Source organism: Perognathus longimembris, chromosome 2 (genome assembly GCF_023159225.1).
Source record: "Perognathus longimembris pacificus isolate PPM17 chromosome 2, ASM2315922v1, whole genome shotgun sequence".
Taxonomy (NCBI): domain Eukaryota; kingdom Metazoa; phylum Chordata; class Mammalia; order Rodentia; family Heteromyidae; genus Perognathus; species Perognathus longimembris.
The window spans coordinates 131613747-131631843 of record NC_063162.1 but is presented as its reverse complement, the minus strand read 5'-3'; the positions used below and the strand labels follow the sequence as shown (position 1 = coordinate 131631843).

General features: G+C 34.0%; 1 protein-coding gene across 2 annotated transcripts in view; it reads left to right on the top strand.

Moving 5' to 3' along the window:
* Window positions 1-18097, top strand: part of Wasl (WASP like actin nucleation promoting factor) — a 72620-nt gene that overhangs the window by 15012 nt on the left and 39511 nt on the right. For both annotated transcript variants that reach the window (XR_007210098.1, XM_048340155.1), the window contains exons 2-5: window positions 10108-10242; window positions 11995-12081; window positions 12427-12523; window positions 15711-15734. Coding sequence is in view for 1 of the 2 variants with exons in the window: in XM_048340155.1 (XP_048196112.1) it covers window positions 10108-10242; window positions 11995-12081; window positions 12427-12523; window positions 15711-15734 (343 nt within the window). In the remaining variant the exon portion in view is untranslated. The remainder of the gene's footprint in view (window positions 1-10107; window positions 10243-11994; window positions 12082-12426; window positions 12524-15710; window positions 15735-18097) is intronic.

Here is an 18097-nt window from a genome sequence, read left to right as displayed (position 1 = left end):
GGCAAGAACAAGTTACCACAGAGGAGTAAAGGAAAATGATGCTGGAGCTTTCTCTCAGGTGGTCTTTATACCTTCATACAACTAAGGTGAGAGGTTCTCCGTCTGCCCCTCAGGTATCATCAGCCAAGGGCGGAGTCACATTGCCAAAGGGCAGATCTTATATCTGGGCTGGGGGCATTCTATAAGCTTACATTCCAGCCAAGGGCAGAGTCACATTGCCAAGGGCAGATCTTATGTCTGGGCCCGGGGGCATTCTGTAAGCTTATAGAGCCAAACACCTATTTTGAATAAATTCCACTAGTTGGTGTTTGTGTTTTTGTGTTATTGTTGGATTTGCCTACACTTTATAGGGAAGTTTTGCATCTATATTCATGAACAATTACAACTTTATAATTTTTCTTTTTAGTTATTCTTTCTTTGGTTTTGGAATTAACATGATTTTGGCCTCACAGAAGAATAACAAAAAATTGTTTTAGCTTTGAGAAAGATTTTTGAGCATTTATATAATTTATTAATGCATTTCTTAAATGCTTGGAATTAATCAGTGAAACCATCTGGCCCTGTTCTTTCTATTTGGGAGAGTTATTATTGACTCAGTTTCTTTAATAGTCAATCTCATTCACATTGTTGAATTCTGATGTTTTAAGAGTTTGTCTCTTAAGGAATTCATCATTTCATCAAATTACTAAATTTATTCCATAAAGCTCATCATAATATTCCTGTGCTGTAGTTTTAATATTCTACAAGGTCACTCTTTTATTTCTTACGTTTCTTATATTAGCAGTTTGTATCTTACATATTTTTTCCCTTGGCAGGCTGGGCTAGTTTATGAGGTGTATTATATTTATTGTGTCTGAACTTACTCAATTTTTACTTTTTTTTGATGGTTTGCTATTGATTTTTAGAGTTGCTTCCTGTATTCTCAACACAAGTTATTGTTAAAGATGTATACACCTAATACTGTCTTGCCAGGTTTTTTTGTGTGTGTGGTATGTGTTTGTATGTGTGTGTTTTCCTGGGGATTGAACCATCAAACCCAAGGTCTTGTATAAGTGTTCTATCACATGAGCATCATAACTCTTTCTACCTGGGACCTTGTAACTGGGACCTTGGGTATGCATCATCACATCCAGCTTTTAAAAGAAAATGTTATTATAATGTTGATTTGCAGAGTAGTTACAGTTACATAAGTCAGGTAAAGGGTTCATTTCTTTTAAGAAAATGTAACCCCTTCTCTCACTCTCTCCCTGTTTCCAGCTTGTTTTCTGAGATAGGATCTTGCTAACTTTTGCTTGAGCTTGGCTGAAACCATGAACCTTTTCCTTTTACTAAATCCTTGAAAAGTATCTGGGATTTCAAGCATAATGTTAACTGTGTTTGGTTCACCTAATACAAATGATTTAATTCTCTTGGTATATGCAATAGTCACATAGATGCTCTTTTGGAAGCTTATAGTTCTAATTTTTATTTAAATCTGTGATTGACCTATGGTTTTTATATGCGTGAAGAATGGATCATGAAATATTTTTTTCTTGTTTTTTTTGGCCAGTCCTGGGCCTTGGACTCAGGGCCTGAGCACTGTCCCTGGCTTCTTCCCGCTCAAGGCTAGCACTCTGCCACCTGAGCCACAGCGCCCCTTCTGGCCGTTTTCCATGTATGTGGTGCTGGGGAATCAAACCGAGAGCTTCATGTGTTGGAGGCAAGCACTCTTGCCACTAGGCCATATTCCCAGGCACCCCCCCCCCCTTTTTTTTTTTTCTTTTAAGGTTCTTTTCTTTCCATTGACCAATTTGATATGGTACTATTGGCTTAAAAATACAAAGCCTTTTATTACTGGATTGACTTTGAGCCTTTCCTATAGATACATTGACCATATATGTTTGGATATATTCTAGACTCTGTCTTTTCCTATTTATTTTATTCTTTATTCTTGTGTGCTGGTGGTAGATTTATCCTAAAATTTGATACTCAGATATGATGTGCCACATCTTCTCTTTATAGTTGTTTGTCTCTTCCATGTCCATTGAGTATTCACCTAAATTTTAAAGTGAATTACTCATGCTTCTTTCAGAAAGTGGTAGGATTTCATTGGTATTTTGCTAATGTTTAGGGAAGTTGGTAAGTCAGTATTATAATAATAATTGGGTTTTCCACAGGAATATAACATCTTCATATTTATTTCTAGGTGTTTATTTTTCTGTACTTTGTTAAGTGGTACTTTACCTTTTTTGTTATTGTTAATTGTTATGTATAGAATTATACTACACTGACCTGTGTCTCCCACCCTTGAAAAAATTCAGTAGTTGAAGTACTTTTTCTTAGATCCTGTGTTGTGTTTTTTTCTGACATAGCCATGTCTTCTGTGAATAATGAAATTTTGCTACTTTCTTCTCTCGTCTTCATGTCCTTTCCTTATTGTCTTTCCCATGTTTCTCTGCGTTTGACTTCTTTTACAATATTGAATCTTAAATAGTAAGGATCTTGATATTATGGGGAAAAGTATGATTTAAATATTAAGCCATCTTTGCATTCTAGAATAAAAGGCCACTTGATTATGATGATTTTCTCAGACTTGGTGGTATTTTAGGTACATCCATATTTATGAAGGCTGTTGTTCTAAGACTTTATTACAATGCCTTTGGAACAGCAAAAACAATGTTGGCCTTAAAGGATCACTAACAATACACATCAACTCTCTAGTAATATGTAACTCTGACATTTTATCTGTTTATCATCCTTTCTTTTGACCAAAATTAATTTTTAGAAATTCTTACAGACTTAAAATGCAGTTACAATTTTTATTTTAGGGAAGGAATTACAATCCCATCTCCTTCATTTAGAAACCAAAAAGGCATCAGATTTTAATACTTCATCAGGACAGATTCTGCAATAAGGCTAATTTGAGGTTAGAACACCATGTGACTTACATGAGCGATCGTTAAATGTCATTTAATTTCCTTGTGTATGATGTTAATTCCTTCTGGATTGTTATTTAAGTAAGGAAATACAAATAATGGTCTCAAGAAAGTGGTTTTAGTTTTCATTTTTAGAAATGTTACGCTGTCAGAAATTAAGAATATTTCAGAGGTGTAAATACTATTTAAAATTTCATGAGCTTTAATTGTCATATTTGCATATCTATGATTTTCAAGTTACTGCCTTCTTTAATGAATAGGACCTTGTGTTTAAAAGTTTTAAAGATTTTGCTGTTTAATTTTTTGATACAAGAAACTATTTAACTGGGGGTACTTAATATTTATCCAGCAGTTAACTAGGAAATTATATTTATATACCATGTATATGCAACAGCAATATGTAAAGAAATGCCATATTGTCTAAAAGACTGACTTGAAATACAAAAAGAAATGTTGTTTCAGTTAATCTGGTGTTCTGAAAATTATCTCCTGTACTGCACTTATCTGACTCAAACGGCCTTGACATGCTTTAGAAATTCACATGAAGTACAGCATTGTTTTGAAAAATGTTGACTTTGATGTCTTTTTTGTGTTCCCAGTCTTTACCATTCACACACACACACACGATATAAGGGAAGTTGTGATAGAAAATTCCTGTGGTTTGTGGCATTTAAAGTATTGGGAATAGAGAATCCACACAAACACAGGTTTTTTAGCATGTCATATGGATTAATGATTAAAGTGAAGTACCAAGAAGAGAAATGTCATTCTTTCAAAATAATTCTGATACCACAGATTAGTAATTTCTACCATTTGGGAATTTCAGGTTTTGATAATATAGCAGTAATCTATATTATAAGAATATACACCCTTTAAATGTAAGTCAGCAAATGAATCAGTACAAAATGCATACAAAATGTGATTAGTGTGACTGAACAATTGAATTTTTAACTTTAAATTTGCAACACTCTATATGGCCAATGGCTATTTGATTAGTGAGTGCAGCTTGAGCAAACAGAAAGGAGACTTGAATCTAATAGAATCTGATTTTTTTCTCATTTGCATGCACCCTTTGCCCCAGACATTGATGCTTAGTAGCATTGTAATAGTTTGACCCTACAGTAACATAGCTCCCAAATAATTTATACACAAAAACAAGAGCATTTATAATTAAGTATGCCCATGGAATCTAAAAGTCACCCTTTCTATTTAATTAGAAAACTATCAGTTTCCTGTTTCTGGCTTTTACAGCATATAATTGATTTTATAAACAAGTTTATATAAAATCCTCACCTTTTTTTCTCTGTTCTCTACATTACTGATTTATTAATGGTAAAAGTGTTGGGGGGTGGGGAGGACATGATGCACCTTATATTTTAATTCATTTCACTGCTTCCTCCTTGGTGAGGGCTGCAGTTGGACAACTAATTTTGCATGTTTATTGAATTTCAGTGATGATAATTGCAGGTAGAAGTAATGTCCCATGAATTTAGAATAAAAGTTGTCTTTTGAAAGTAGCAATATAAGCTTTTTGAGGAAGCATAAAACTTTGTTCATTGAATAATTTATTATGCAAGTTATTGACTAGTTCATTATTGTACACTTCAATTTTAAAAAGCTTCTTAAATTGTAAACCTTAAAATAAAACTTCAAAAAGATCCTTGCTTTTTTCCCAGTCTAATTCTTATACATAATATATGAAAGAGTTTCAATTATTGTACTTAAAAGTGCTTAATTAGGTTTAATGTTGAGCTTAAATTCTGTTACTTGTTTTTTGTTTTGTTTTGTTTTGTTTTTTGCCAGTCCTGGGCCTTGGACTCAGGGCCTGGGCACTGTCCCTGGCTTCTTTTTGCTCAAGGCTAGCACTCTGCCACTTGAGTCACAGCGCCACTTCTGGCCATTTTCTGTATATGTGGTGCTGGGGAATCGAACCCAGGCTTCAAGTATACGAGGCAAGCGCTCTTGCCACTAGGCCATAGCCCCAGCCCAAATTCTGTTACTTGTTAAAAAAGAAAAGAAAGTCCTTATTTTGCCCTGTGCATTTTAGATTTTCATATTTTGTTCATTTTCTCTTAACCTTTCCTTTGCCCTTCCACTTACTGTACATAAGCAAGTTAAATATGTATATGTGTATGTAGTATGTATGTATATCTTTGTGATTCTGTCTCAATGCATGGATAAATTGAGAGTTGCCAAACAGTGATATAGAATACAAAAGCAGTTAATTTTAGTTTGTTGATAATGATTAATTATGTTTGGTAATTCAAATGGCTCAAAGAAAAAGTCTTAAAGCAGTCATGGACTTTGGCCCTCATTGTACACAGAGGCCATTTTTCTTTAGTAGCTAAAATTTGCTTTTTGTTACTGTAAGACTCCGTAGAAACCTTAGCATGTTAGTGAGCAATGCTCACTTTTAATTTTTAAGAGAAAGGCTTAAAAGCTACTCTGAATTCTTCCTGGGTTACAGTTTCTAGGTCAGAAAGATGATCTTTTCTTTTTCCAGACTAATTCTTTTATGTGACTTGAATAGGTCTTATTCTTTCTTTTGTGAATGTATTCGTGGATAATATTTTACTTGACAAGCTAAAATATTCACATTATATAACAGTAACTTTGTATATGTAAAACAAAACATTTCTTTTCTCTATCCTTCATTTGCTGGGCCTTTTCTTCCCTCAAAACACACATGAAAACATACAAAATCATAAAGTAGGCAGCTTGTTTTCTTTTCAGGCAATTCTCTGCTTACATAAGCAAGAGCAAGTTACATATTCCTGCTTTACAGCACAAATACTACCATACTCTGCATTTTTTAAAAAGAGATTCCTTTTTTAAAAAAAAATTATTTTTATTTATTTTGCCAGTCCTGGGGCTTGAACTCAGAGCCTGAGCCCTGTCCCTGGCTTTTTTTTTTTTTTGCTCAAGGCTAGCATTCTGCCACTTGAGCCACAGCGCCACTTCTGACCGTTTTCTGTATATGTGGTGCTAGGGAATTGAAACCAGGGCTTCATGTATGGGAGGCAAGCACTCTTACCACTAGGCCATATTCCCAGCCCCATACTCTGCATTTTACATCCTGATTTTTTTTTTATATAACAATGTATCCTGTCCATTTTTATCATTAAGGAACCTCTCTTTTTAAAAGTAGACGTATAGCCAAACTGTAGCATAGTTAATGAGTTGAGGGGGTATTTTATTTTCTTGGTAATCTAGAAAAGTAATTGCCTGAAGAATTTTGAATCATTTTAATCTCCTGCAGATTTGAATCAGCAAGTGTTAAGATTTTAAATCCTTAATGATTTCGATAGTTTTTTTTTTAAGGTGTTATCTCTTAGCCCCGGTAAACATTTTATTGAACTCAAGTTTTACATGATAAGCTAGACTGTACGTATAAACATATAAGTAGTATATTATTTTTACAATGCAACATTTTCTTGTTCCAAAACCCTTAACTTCTTCAGCTCTCTCTTCTGAATTTGTTCATTTCTGCCTATGGTGAAAATTGACTTTTACAGTTATTGCTAGCCAGTGTTATCTCTCTTTTTCTCTCATCCTGCATGTTATAATTTTGTAATATTTCTCATCAGAAACTTATTGTTACTATTTCACATGAGCAGTATTTGAGTATATTTGCTTGTGTTTTCTAAAAGTTTAGAAGAGGATTTATACTACCTCTACTGTTGAGGAAACTATTTGGTTTCCTTCCAACAATTATTTTTAGTATCTCTTCCTCGCCTCATGAAAGTCTTTCAACTAGCTATGTCAGCAGCCACAATTTTTCCTGTCTAAAGTTTTGTTTTCCCAAATGCTTACTTCATATCTCATTTCTTATCTACCAAAAATGTTTAGCCATAATCATTTATATAGTTTAAAACAACACACTTAACAAAGCATTAGTCTTGTTGACTGTTTTGAAGAGCATCTTGGCAAGATTCAATGAAAAGAGTTAACTGCATCCTTTAGATGTCTCATAACTAAGGCTGACCAAGAGTATCTTTTTAAGGAAAACCTACATTGCTTATCATCCTGTTAAGGGCCTTGTTGTAGCTACAGTAGTTCTATCTGTCACATAGCAATTGCTGAACCAGATAAGTATTATATTAGAATATTAACTAATTATAAACTGTTAGTATTGTGTTATCTTAATATTTGTTGTAGACAGTTGTTAATAACTATGTTCTCCGTTAATAACCAAGTTCACTTGTGCTTTAAAATTTTTTTACACTAATTTCATAAGAAAGGTTGTAAATGTAATACAAATAATTCCTATATATCTTTTTAAAAATAATTTTATTGTTACTATTAAGGTGTTGCACAGAGGCATTACCATTTCATAGGTAATCAGTACTTTTTTTTTAGACTATGCAGCCCTTCCTTTACTTTTCCCCAGCTCCCCCCTCCCATTCCTGCCCACAAGTTACATAGGTCATTTTCCTTATAGAGTATACTGAATAGCATGACTATATTTTTTGATCCTTCCTCCCACCCTTTCTGCCCCACCCCTTACACCACCCAGAAAGAAAAAAAAAGCAAAAACGAACACTGCCACGGCCAGCAGCAACAAAAAACACACTTCCATTTATTAGAGTTTGTTTCAATCAATGTTTTAAATGTTCAGAGAAGGTACATCTTTGTTCTGATATATCTTTTTTCTAAATTTGCCAGATGTTGGAACATATTTCTCTCTCCCTACATACATCTATATTCTTTTTTCCCCCTGAGTAGTGAGAGTAAGTTGCAGGTATATTACCTCTTCACAATACTTAGGGCATATATTCCAGTATCAAAGGCAAATAGGTAATTAGAATGGCATGTTTACTTTGGAATGAAGTATACATATGAAAACTATTTTCAGTGCTTAAGGGACTTAAGTCAAATAGGAAACTTTTAGAATAAGATCTGTGACATAGGAGTAGCACAGATAAACAAAAAAAAAAAATACTGGGGAAACATGAAAGAAAGTAGTTACCATTTCAGCCTGCAGAATTGGAGATAGTTTTTGGTTGTTTCAGAGTTAACCCAAGAAAAGTAAAAGAGGTCTTCCTAAGAACAATGAGAGGGAACTTCCTTCCCAGAATATACCCTCCTTATTTTTACCCTTGATTTGTTTTTTCAGTTACTTCGAACTGAAATATCTGGAGCACATAAGATATGCCAGGCTTATTTCTACAAAATTTGATACCATACTTTCCCTTCTAATAGATTTTACCCTTAACATTATTGGGCTATCAAGAAGTGAAGGTTCTTTTTGAAACACTTGTTCTTAGGTTGTTTTTCAATAATATCTTCCTGGTAATGAAAGCCAAGGAGTAATAGTGCTGATTAGCTGTAATTGCTTTAAAGGAATGAAAAGAATGTTTATAAAAACTTAATTAAGCTACTGTCAATCTAGATTTCAAGGGATAGTTACTGTTTTATACTATCTAGCATTTATATTAAATGGTATATATACAAGCAGTTTTTTCATTTAGTATATTATTATGTAAGGGTTTAGAAAGTGGTAGGATCATCTTCAGACTTCACCAGCTTAAGTATGTCACAAATGAAATCAATGCATTTTTTGTGTGGAGGTGTGTTAGTCCTAGGGCTTGAACTTTAGGGCCTAAGTGTTTTTGCTACCACTTGAGACACAACTCCACTTCCTGCATTTTTGTGGCTGGAGATAAGGGTCTCACCAAGTTTCCTGCACTGGCTGGCTTTGAACTAGGATCCTCAGCTATAAACCTCCCGAGTAACTACAATTACAAGCATGAACCACAGGGTCTGGATTGAAATGAACACTTCTATAACATATTAGCAAATGTTTGAGAATCTGTAAAAATTGCTTATGAAAAAATGGCTTTTTTTGGTTGCTGGGAATATGGCCTAGTGGCAAGAGTGCTTGCCTCATATACATGAAGCCCTGGGTTCGATTCCTCAGCACCACATATATAGAAAATGGCCAGAAGTGGCGCTGTGGTTCAAGTGGCAGAGTGCTAGCCTTGAGCAAAAAGAAGCCAGGTACAGGGCTCAGGCCCTGAGTCCAAGGCCCAGGACTGGCAAAAAAAAAAAGAAAGAAAGAAAAAGAAAAACATGGCTTTTTTGTGAAAATTTACAGAATAATTGAGTATTTCTCAATCAGATGTTTACATTTTTATTTTAAATACATGTAGATGTTTAGGGTGTTTTTGTTTCTGTTTCTTTGCATTTACATGCACAACCAGATAATGTTTTTACATGTGATCTTTCATCAAGGGAATTTTTCATCATGGAATTTCAGATATAAACAACTTTTTTTTTTGTACGTTGTTGCTTCTTGATTTCTGGTTGAAAAGTATAGTAGAGAAATTTTTGCTATATAGATTTTTAATTGCTTTTCCTTTTAGAAATGCACTTTGACAGCAACATAGTAAAATAGCTAAAATGTATATGATTTCATCATAATACAATTTTCTTACCTGATTTTTAAATTATAGTGTCAGTAATGGGGTACCTTTATGTGGAATACTGTACTTTGGGAGACCAAGAGAGGAGCCAGTCGTATTGGTGGTTTGTTTTAACAGAACTGGAATTTAAACTTATACTTACCAGGCACATGCTCTGCCATGTGAGCCATGTCCCTAGGCCTTCAAATAACTTTTAGTATCCTCAGTGTAACTTAATTCCGTGCCCCCCCCTCAGTTTTTATCATCTTGAAAAAAAAAGAAATATTATGATCTGTCTTGATAATGTTTAAAGTACACTGAATAGGAACTAATAGGAGCTTGCTTTCAGGTTTGACTTAGTTCCCATACCACCAATGCTTGTTACTACTGCTACATTCCTTAAATGTCTACTTTATTATAGTATGCTATGAGGATTAGAATATAGGATCTGAAGATACCTAGGTTACAATTTCTAGCAGTTGTATGAAACTGCGAAAATTATCTTCTTTAAGTGTAAGTTATAGAAGTAACAGTTAAGCGGGATTATTATTTACAAGTGCTTAGTACATTTTATAGCTCATTCTCGCATGAATGAATGCTAGCTGTTGCATAAATTATTTATTATTTCAACCAGTAGTGGCTTAAAATTACAATAACATCTATAATCTTCTCTTTCTAGAAGCCAGTAATTTAGGAGCCACTTACATAGGTAGTCCTGTATCAAATGCAAATAGTTGGGGGCCAGTGGAGTTATTGTGAAGCTAATGGCTATAAACTTTGTTTTGCAGACTATGTCCTCAGCTGTGGTACAGTTATATGCAGCAGACCGGAACTGTATGTGGTCAAAGAAGTGCAGCGGTGTTGCTTGTCTTGTTAAGGACAATCCCCAGAGATCTTATTTTTTAAGAATATTTGACATTAAGGTGAGTTTTATTTTGATTTTACTTCAGCCTTAAGTTTTCTGTTTCAGTTGTAATTAATACAGGTTTGTTTATCCTGTATGTGATATTTAAAATGAATATGGGAATGATGAGACTTCCTTTTAGGTATTGAAATGTACAAAATAGGAACTGAGGCCAAATAAGAATACTGTTTTGTCTTCTTATCCACAGTTTTGCTTTCTGGGGTTTCAGGTGACGTGATAAGCCACAGCACCAAAATATTTAGCAGAAAATTTATGGAATAAACTTACAAGTTTTGGATAGCTTTTTAAAGGTTTATTGTTGTAGCTGCTATATTTTATCATTAAATATATTGGGATAGTTTGGAAATTTAACTTTATCCTGTTTGTTCTTATAGGAAAAATAACATATATAGGGTTTGGTGTGATCCAGGATTTTAGGCATTTATGGGCTGTTTTAGAATGTAATTCTGGAAAAAAAAAAGTAATTCTATATTTTATCCCTTTACTGTCCTGTGCATTAAAGATAATGTCCTTTGAATTGCATTTTTTTCATCTTGGACTTTCCTCAAATCTTTTTTTTTCTAACAATACATTTTTATCCTTTCTTATTATAGACAAGCTTATATATTATCCTTTCAGGGTACAACAAAAGACTATTGTAAGTTTGTACGTACTTGAGCTCAGGTCATCTCTAAAAATGAGTTTCCTGCCCATTTTTATGTATTTTATTACAATAGATATATTTGGATTTTTATAGCTTTATGAGTCTCATTCAGTTATAAATCTATTTTGTCACAGATTATATGTATCTTGTATTCATCATCAAGAATTCTCCATTATGTCTTGAAAAAAATGTTCTAAATAAGCCACCACGGTTAACATTTGGGTATGGCAATAAACATAGTTGGATTTAATTACAAATACTAAACTGACTGTGTGGCACCAGTGTCCCGTGCTTGTAATCCTATCTACTCAAGAGGCTGTGATCTGAGGATTGCATTTTGAAGCCAATCCAGAGAGGAAAGTCCAGTCTGTGAGGTTATCTACAGTTCATTACTCAGAAAAAGCCAAAAGTGGAATGCTAGCCTAGAGCAAAAATAAATTAAAACTAGCATTGAACCTGGGCACTAATGGAGCCCCAGCTTCTTTAGTGGTGAAATGGAGTAATTGGGGTCTATTACAAACTTTTTTTTTAAATGAAGATTAAATGAGATATGTTACTGTACTTTTTAAATTGGTGCTTCTCAGCATGTTTTTCTGAATATCTCAAGACAGCTGAGAGACATGGCATACTGTTGTCACTTTCTGGCTTACTATATTGCAGTGATTCTAAGAGATAAGAGTATATCAATAGTTCCAAAGGAGTGATTTAATAATATTTCTCATCACATACAAGAACCACTACTTAGAAATAGAATATCATACCACTCCATTAAGAATAAAGGAATCCCATAATAGTTGGCGTATTGTGTTTATAATATATTTTGCATCTTAAGTGATTTAGGTAGAATTTTGCATTACTGTGTCTGCAATAATTGTATTTCTCTAACAACTTGATATAACCGTTGCTGACCACTCATAATTAGCTACTTCTTTCAATAAAATCATTAAGTATGTGATTTTTTATGCTAAATATACCTGTAATACATTTTGGTATAAGTTTTTATGAATATAAACAGTTCTCTTAAGATGAGATATCTGCTTTGTTTCACCCCTAGTGTTTGTTTTGTTTTGGGGAAGCTCTTATTTGGTTTTATTTACTTCTTTCTAGGATGGAAAACTATTGTGGGAACAAGAATTATACAATAATTTCGTGTATAATAGTCCTAGAGGATATTTTCATACCTTTGCTGGAGATGTAAGTCGTTTTCCTTTATTACATGTTTAATTTTTTTGCATTGCTTGCCTTTTCTAATGTTAATTACTTACAGAATTCTAGTGAATTTACTGCTTTTATTTTGCTGAAGATTAAGTATTCAGCTTATTGAGTTTCTGCTGTGTTACATGCCTTTCTAATAATTGTCTTCTACTTTTCATTCTCTATGCTTTCCCTTTCTTGTTATTCAGATCATAAAATAATTTCTTATCTGCCAGGAAAATCAACCTGTCTCCTTTAAAAATGTACTTGTTTATTATGATCACTTTTTGCTACATAAATCTAAATTTATGCATTTCATTGTCCTTTTTGTTGAAAATATTTTAGACTTGTCAAGTTGCTCTTAATTTTGCCAATGAAGAAGAAGCAAAAAAATTTCGAAAAGCAGTTACAGACCTGTTGGGAAGGCGACAAAGGAAGTCTGGTAACCTCTTCGACTTTTTTCTTTTCTTTTTTGTACATAAAATGAACTAGCAAACTCAGATTTGGAAAACAATGTGGCTTGTTGGCTGTTATTGTACATAAAAATTTTTGAAACGCAGGTATATCATTGGCTGACATATTGTCTGTGACTACTGTTTTGACATAATGAATAGTTATGATAGAGACCTCAAAGCCTAAAATATTTACTGTATGGCCCTCCCTTTCCTAAAAAAAGCTTAATGGTCTTTACCTCAAAAGAAATTATTGTTTTATTAAGAACCTGTTTTTTAAAGATTACTGTGAAACCTACTCCAGTAACTATTTTTGTTGATAAAATTCTACATTTACTGACATCTAAATTTGCACTATTTATATCATTGTAACTTAAATTTTTTAATTACTCTTTATAAACAAACGCTTTAGACAAGCTTAGAAAGAAATAAGCAGAGCGGCTGGGGATATGGCCTAGTGGCAAGAGTGCTTGCCTCGTATACATGAGGCCCTGGGTTCGATTCCCCAGCACCACATATACAGAAAATGGCCAGAAGTGGTGCTGTGGCTCAGGTGGCAGAGTGCTAGCCTTGAGCAAAAAGTGCTCAGGCCCTGAGTCCAAAGCCCCAGGACTGGCCAAAAAAAAAAAGAAAGAAGCAGAAATAAAAACAAGATCTACAATTGTTGCCTTCTTTATTTGTGCTTAATGTTACATATTATAAAACCACACGGAACTTAGTTTAATACAGAAGAGGGTGTAAACACATTTAATTAGAAAATAACTTAGGCTAATATTGAATTTTAACAGAATTGGCATAGAGCTATTGTTTGACAAAGGTGGGAGGCCTTGATCTGGTAGAGAAGAGTGTTTAGGAAAGTTGATACTCTGTAAAATCATCACCTCATGTAGGTTATTTACATGTAAGTAGAAATTAACAAACAGATCACAAAAGTAGCCACACACCTGTCTTCTCTTTCCAAAGCCTTTTTGAACAGCTAGAAGATCACTGGGAATGATCTAGATCTGAAAATCATTATGTAGAAGCATGAATCCTGTTTTATGGATCTTTATTGTTTTTTTAGTGAATTCCTAGAGAGAGGGGAGGTAAAAATGAATCAAATTGTTACCTCACTACTGCCATCTTAGTGTGTTCCCTTTATTATGAGTAAGTAGGAGAATTATTAGGGAACTGTTACTTTCTGGAACCAAGAACCATTCCACTCAATGGTAAGAAAGTTTTTAATACTTTGTCTTAAATCTCAACATTAGGAGTCATGGTTCAGTCACTGTTTCGGTGGTGGTAGGCCAGGAACTTTCTGGAAGATCCTTTTAGTCAAAATATGTGATAAAATGAGTCAAAAATACATACTAAAAATAATTGAAGCCAGGTGTTGATGGCTCATGCCTGTAATCCTAGCTACTCAGGAGGCTAAGATCTGAGGATCTCAGTTCAAAGCCAGCCCAGGCAGGAAAGCTCACGAGACTCTTGTTTCCATTAACTACCAGAAAGCCAGAAGTGGAGCTGTAACTCAGTTGGTAGAATGCAGCGTTGAGTGCAAAGTTGATTTTGAAGTTGGTAGGTGAGTTAAACTACTTTTCACCTGGCACGGGAATTATCTTGTATGATAGTTCCTAAACTTTTAGGGAGTGTTTCACTAGCACAAAGAACATGATATTAGAGAGGCAGTTGAATTACTGCCAGTAGCTCTTCGTTTTTAGTTCTTTTACTCACTATATAGCCATGTAATTACATCTTTTTAAAATATGATGTTACTATTGAACATAGTATAGCATATGTAGTTTGACTATGACTGTGGTACTAAGCCATCCCTAATACTGCTCCAGTAATGATTTTAACAAATGCCTCATCACATTAGCTAGCATTATGTGTTCAACTAAACTTCCTCATTTTCATGTGAATGGCTAAAGCAAGAGTTACTTTACTTAGCTCAAGCTAAGTAATTGTTCCTTAGATACATTTGAACTTATACAATCATCTTGTTTCACCCATGGACTTTAGAAATACGGCTGTTTTGTATGAAGAGATAGCACAGTCTTGGAAATTGAAGATTGACCTTCTTGGACATAGACAGGACTTACTTTAAATGTTTAAGAAAATTACTTCATCATAAGTTTGAGTTTCTATTCTTATTTGTCCACCAAAGAGATCCTATTGACTCATGATTATTTATAAAGTAATATTACATTAGTTATGTATATCTTCTCACAATTTCAGAAATTTTTTATTTTAAAAACGTGGAAATTATTATTTGTTTATAATTCCACAAATACTTTTGAAATTTCTTAAAACCAAACTAGGTTTTTTGCTCTGAACAAACTTGGTATGTAAGAGCATAAATGCAAACTTACTAATTCTGAGTTTTCCCCCTTTCAATAAACTTTTTAGTAAATGCTAGTCCTGTCCCTCTGTATATGCTAATGACTCCCAAAGTTTTAGCTTCCAATACAGACCCATGCTATCCCCTCAAGTTAATGCCAGAAAAGCCTTCAGATGTAATGTGTTTGAGCAAAATACTCAATCTGTTTTTGTTGGAACCCTAGTGTCATTCAGATAGGTTCCTCCTTCTTTGCACCTCTTCCTTGTCTTATTAAAAGGATGTATTCCACCTTGTCCCTCAAGCCTACCATGATCTCAGCTAGACTGGCAATTCTACCAGTTGGCTCTGTCTTTAAAATGTATGTTGTAGATCTGACAGTTTCTTGCCTGTTGATTTAACCCAAGCCTCATTATGTCATCTGAACCTATCACCCAAGTTTTGTGGGTAGTTTCCCTGATGCTACCTACGTATTCCTACTGTTGGTTTTCCACACAGAAACTAGAGCAATTTTAGATACAGAGTAGATTGTGTTACTTGCCTCAAGAGCTTCCAATGATATACAGAATACAATTTTTCACCTTTAGCCATGGATCCCTGATTCCTTCTGATTTATCCTCCTTGTACTACTCATTCCCTTGGTTCACTCTAGTCCATTCTTCACTTCATTCTGTGCCTTTGTTAGCCCAGTGGGCCTTTCTTTACTTGATATTTGGAATCTGATTAAATGGTCAGTTCTTCAGAAATATCTTCCTTATCCATGCTTGTATGCCAATTGGAATGAAACAGTGTAATGAATTTAATTTTTGGTTAAGGTTTTGTTCTTAAGTCTAATAATATTCCAATTTATTTTCTAACAGAGAAAAGGCGAGAACCTCCAAATGGTAAGCTTTTTTAAGTGTTAGCCAATAAGATTTTAAATTGCAGTTTAGTTTTTGTAGCATATACAGATAGCTAGTATTTAGGACCTGATATTAAAGTACTGTGCTTTATTATGTCCTTGTTTAAAATTAATGAATGACAGGTGAGATTTATGTTTTGTTTTGTTTTTGTATTTTTAGCTTGAAGGAAAAAAATACATAGAGTGAAGGTAACTGGCACTTCATTCTGAATTCACAAATTGGACAAGTTTAGAAACTACATTTCAGTCTTAAAGGAATGGGAATAAGGTTGAGGGAATGAGTTTGTTTTAAGTGCACTGTGTGCATGTATGAAATATCATAGTGCATCCTCTTCATACTACAAATGTATGCTAGTTGACAATTTAAAAATAAAATCTTCCTTACAGGCATTACATTTTATCTCACATATATGTTAGTTTGTCTTAAGACATCTAAGACCTATCTTTTCTTATTTCAAAATATTTCACAGTTGTTCTGTTTCTGAAACTATGTGATAAATTTTGTAATTGTTTACATTCTTTTCTCTGGAGAGAGAAGGTCCTTGGGTTTCATCACATTTGAATGGGGTCCCTGACCCACCATTGCTCCAGCGACCTTTATTTTAAAAGAGAATGTAACTGGGAGAGTCACTCGTAATCAAATGTAGTGTCTTCATCAGATTGCATTTTATTCTTTAGTTTTATAGTTTAATCCTTGGATGCTATTGTCTCAGATTTTTTTTTCTTTAAAATAATGAAGTTTCTTTCTAATACTGTGTTGTTAAAGATCAATACTATATAGTAGACATTGCCAGTATTTTACTTATAATATATATAAATATTGCATTTCCACTACATGCACCTTAAAAATGAGATAAATAATAATTAATACAGGTTTGCATTTATTTATTTATTGGCCAATTCTGGGCCTTGGACTCAGGGCCCGAGCACTGTCCCTGGCTTCTTTTTGCTCAAGGCTAGCACTCTGCCACTTGAGCCACAGCACCACTTCTGGCCATTTTCTATATATGTGGTGCTGAGGAATCGAACCCAGGACATCATGTAGATGAGGCAAGCACTTTTGCCACTAGGCCATATTCCCAGCTTATTTATTTTTCTTATTCTTGCTCTCTCATTAGTACATACCACTATTTTTGAGCAGTGTTGCATTACTACATATTGAGCATTACCACTAGGTGGTAGCAGACATCTACCATGTCCACAGTGTTCATAGCGGTGCTTTTTGTCTCAGCTCCTCATTTAGATTTTCAGTTTATCAGATACTTTCACATTGTAAGTACGAATAACACATTTTACCTAGAAATTACACATATTCCTAAAATTTTAGGAAAGCAGCTATTGAGCATAAACCATGTTGTTAGCATAAAGTTTAGATATAGGGAGCCCAAATGAGCAGGGAACTGTGGGAGCTGTCTCAAAATCCACATACCAGTCTCCTCTGACTTCCTGTGTTAACTTCGTCTTTAAAATGTAGTTACAGGGGCTGGGGATATAGCCTAGTGGCAAGAGTGCCTGCCTCGTATACATGAGGCCCTGGGTTCGATTCCCCAGCACCACATATACAGAAAATGGCCAGAAGTGGCGCTGTGGCTCAAGTGTTAGAGTGCTAGCCTTGAGCAAGAAGAAGCCAGGGACAGTGCTCAGGCCCTGAGTCCAAGGCCCAGGACTGGCAAAAAAATAAATAAATAAATAAAATGTAGTTATATTTTATATATGATTTGAAGCTTGTAATTAATGTAATAATCTTTGAAAACTTGGAGTGAAAGGAGATCTTGTTAAATTTGTATGTTAAAATAGGATTCTTAAGGAGGATGTACTGACGTTAGTACAATTTTTAAGGAATCTTTAATTGCCTATGTTGTATTCAAACTTGGCTTTAGCAACAAGAATATTTTTGAGAATTATAAAACAAGCTATGTGCTACAGCATTTAGAATCACTCCTGAAGGTGCCTGAGATTTTTTACAGTTATCCTTGCATCGGATGAGTGTTTTTATTTTTTTTCTATTTTGTTTCTGAGTTGTATGCTTCTGTATATGCACTTAAGAGGGAGATATTGGACATAAATCTGTCAGTTTGGGGAAAAATGGTAGTAATATTTCTGTAAGTACTTTTTCACTCAGAGACTAATGAAATTATAACAAAGAAGCTGTTAAAGTTAATAAAACAATTTTCTTTATTCTTGTTTAGTGTCAAATATCCCATTCAACAATGAGTATTGTGTTGATAACAGGCTACTGTCAAAATTTAAGTGATCACACCAATTAAATATAATTCTTTTGACATTCTTATTCATAAGACTTAATGTTGTAAAAATATACAGATTGGGTTTGAAATAATTCATATA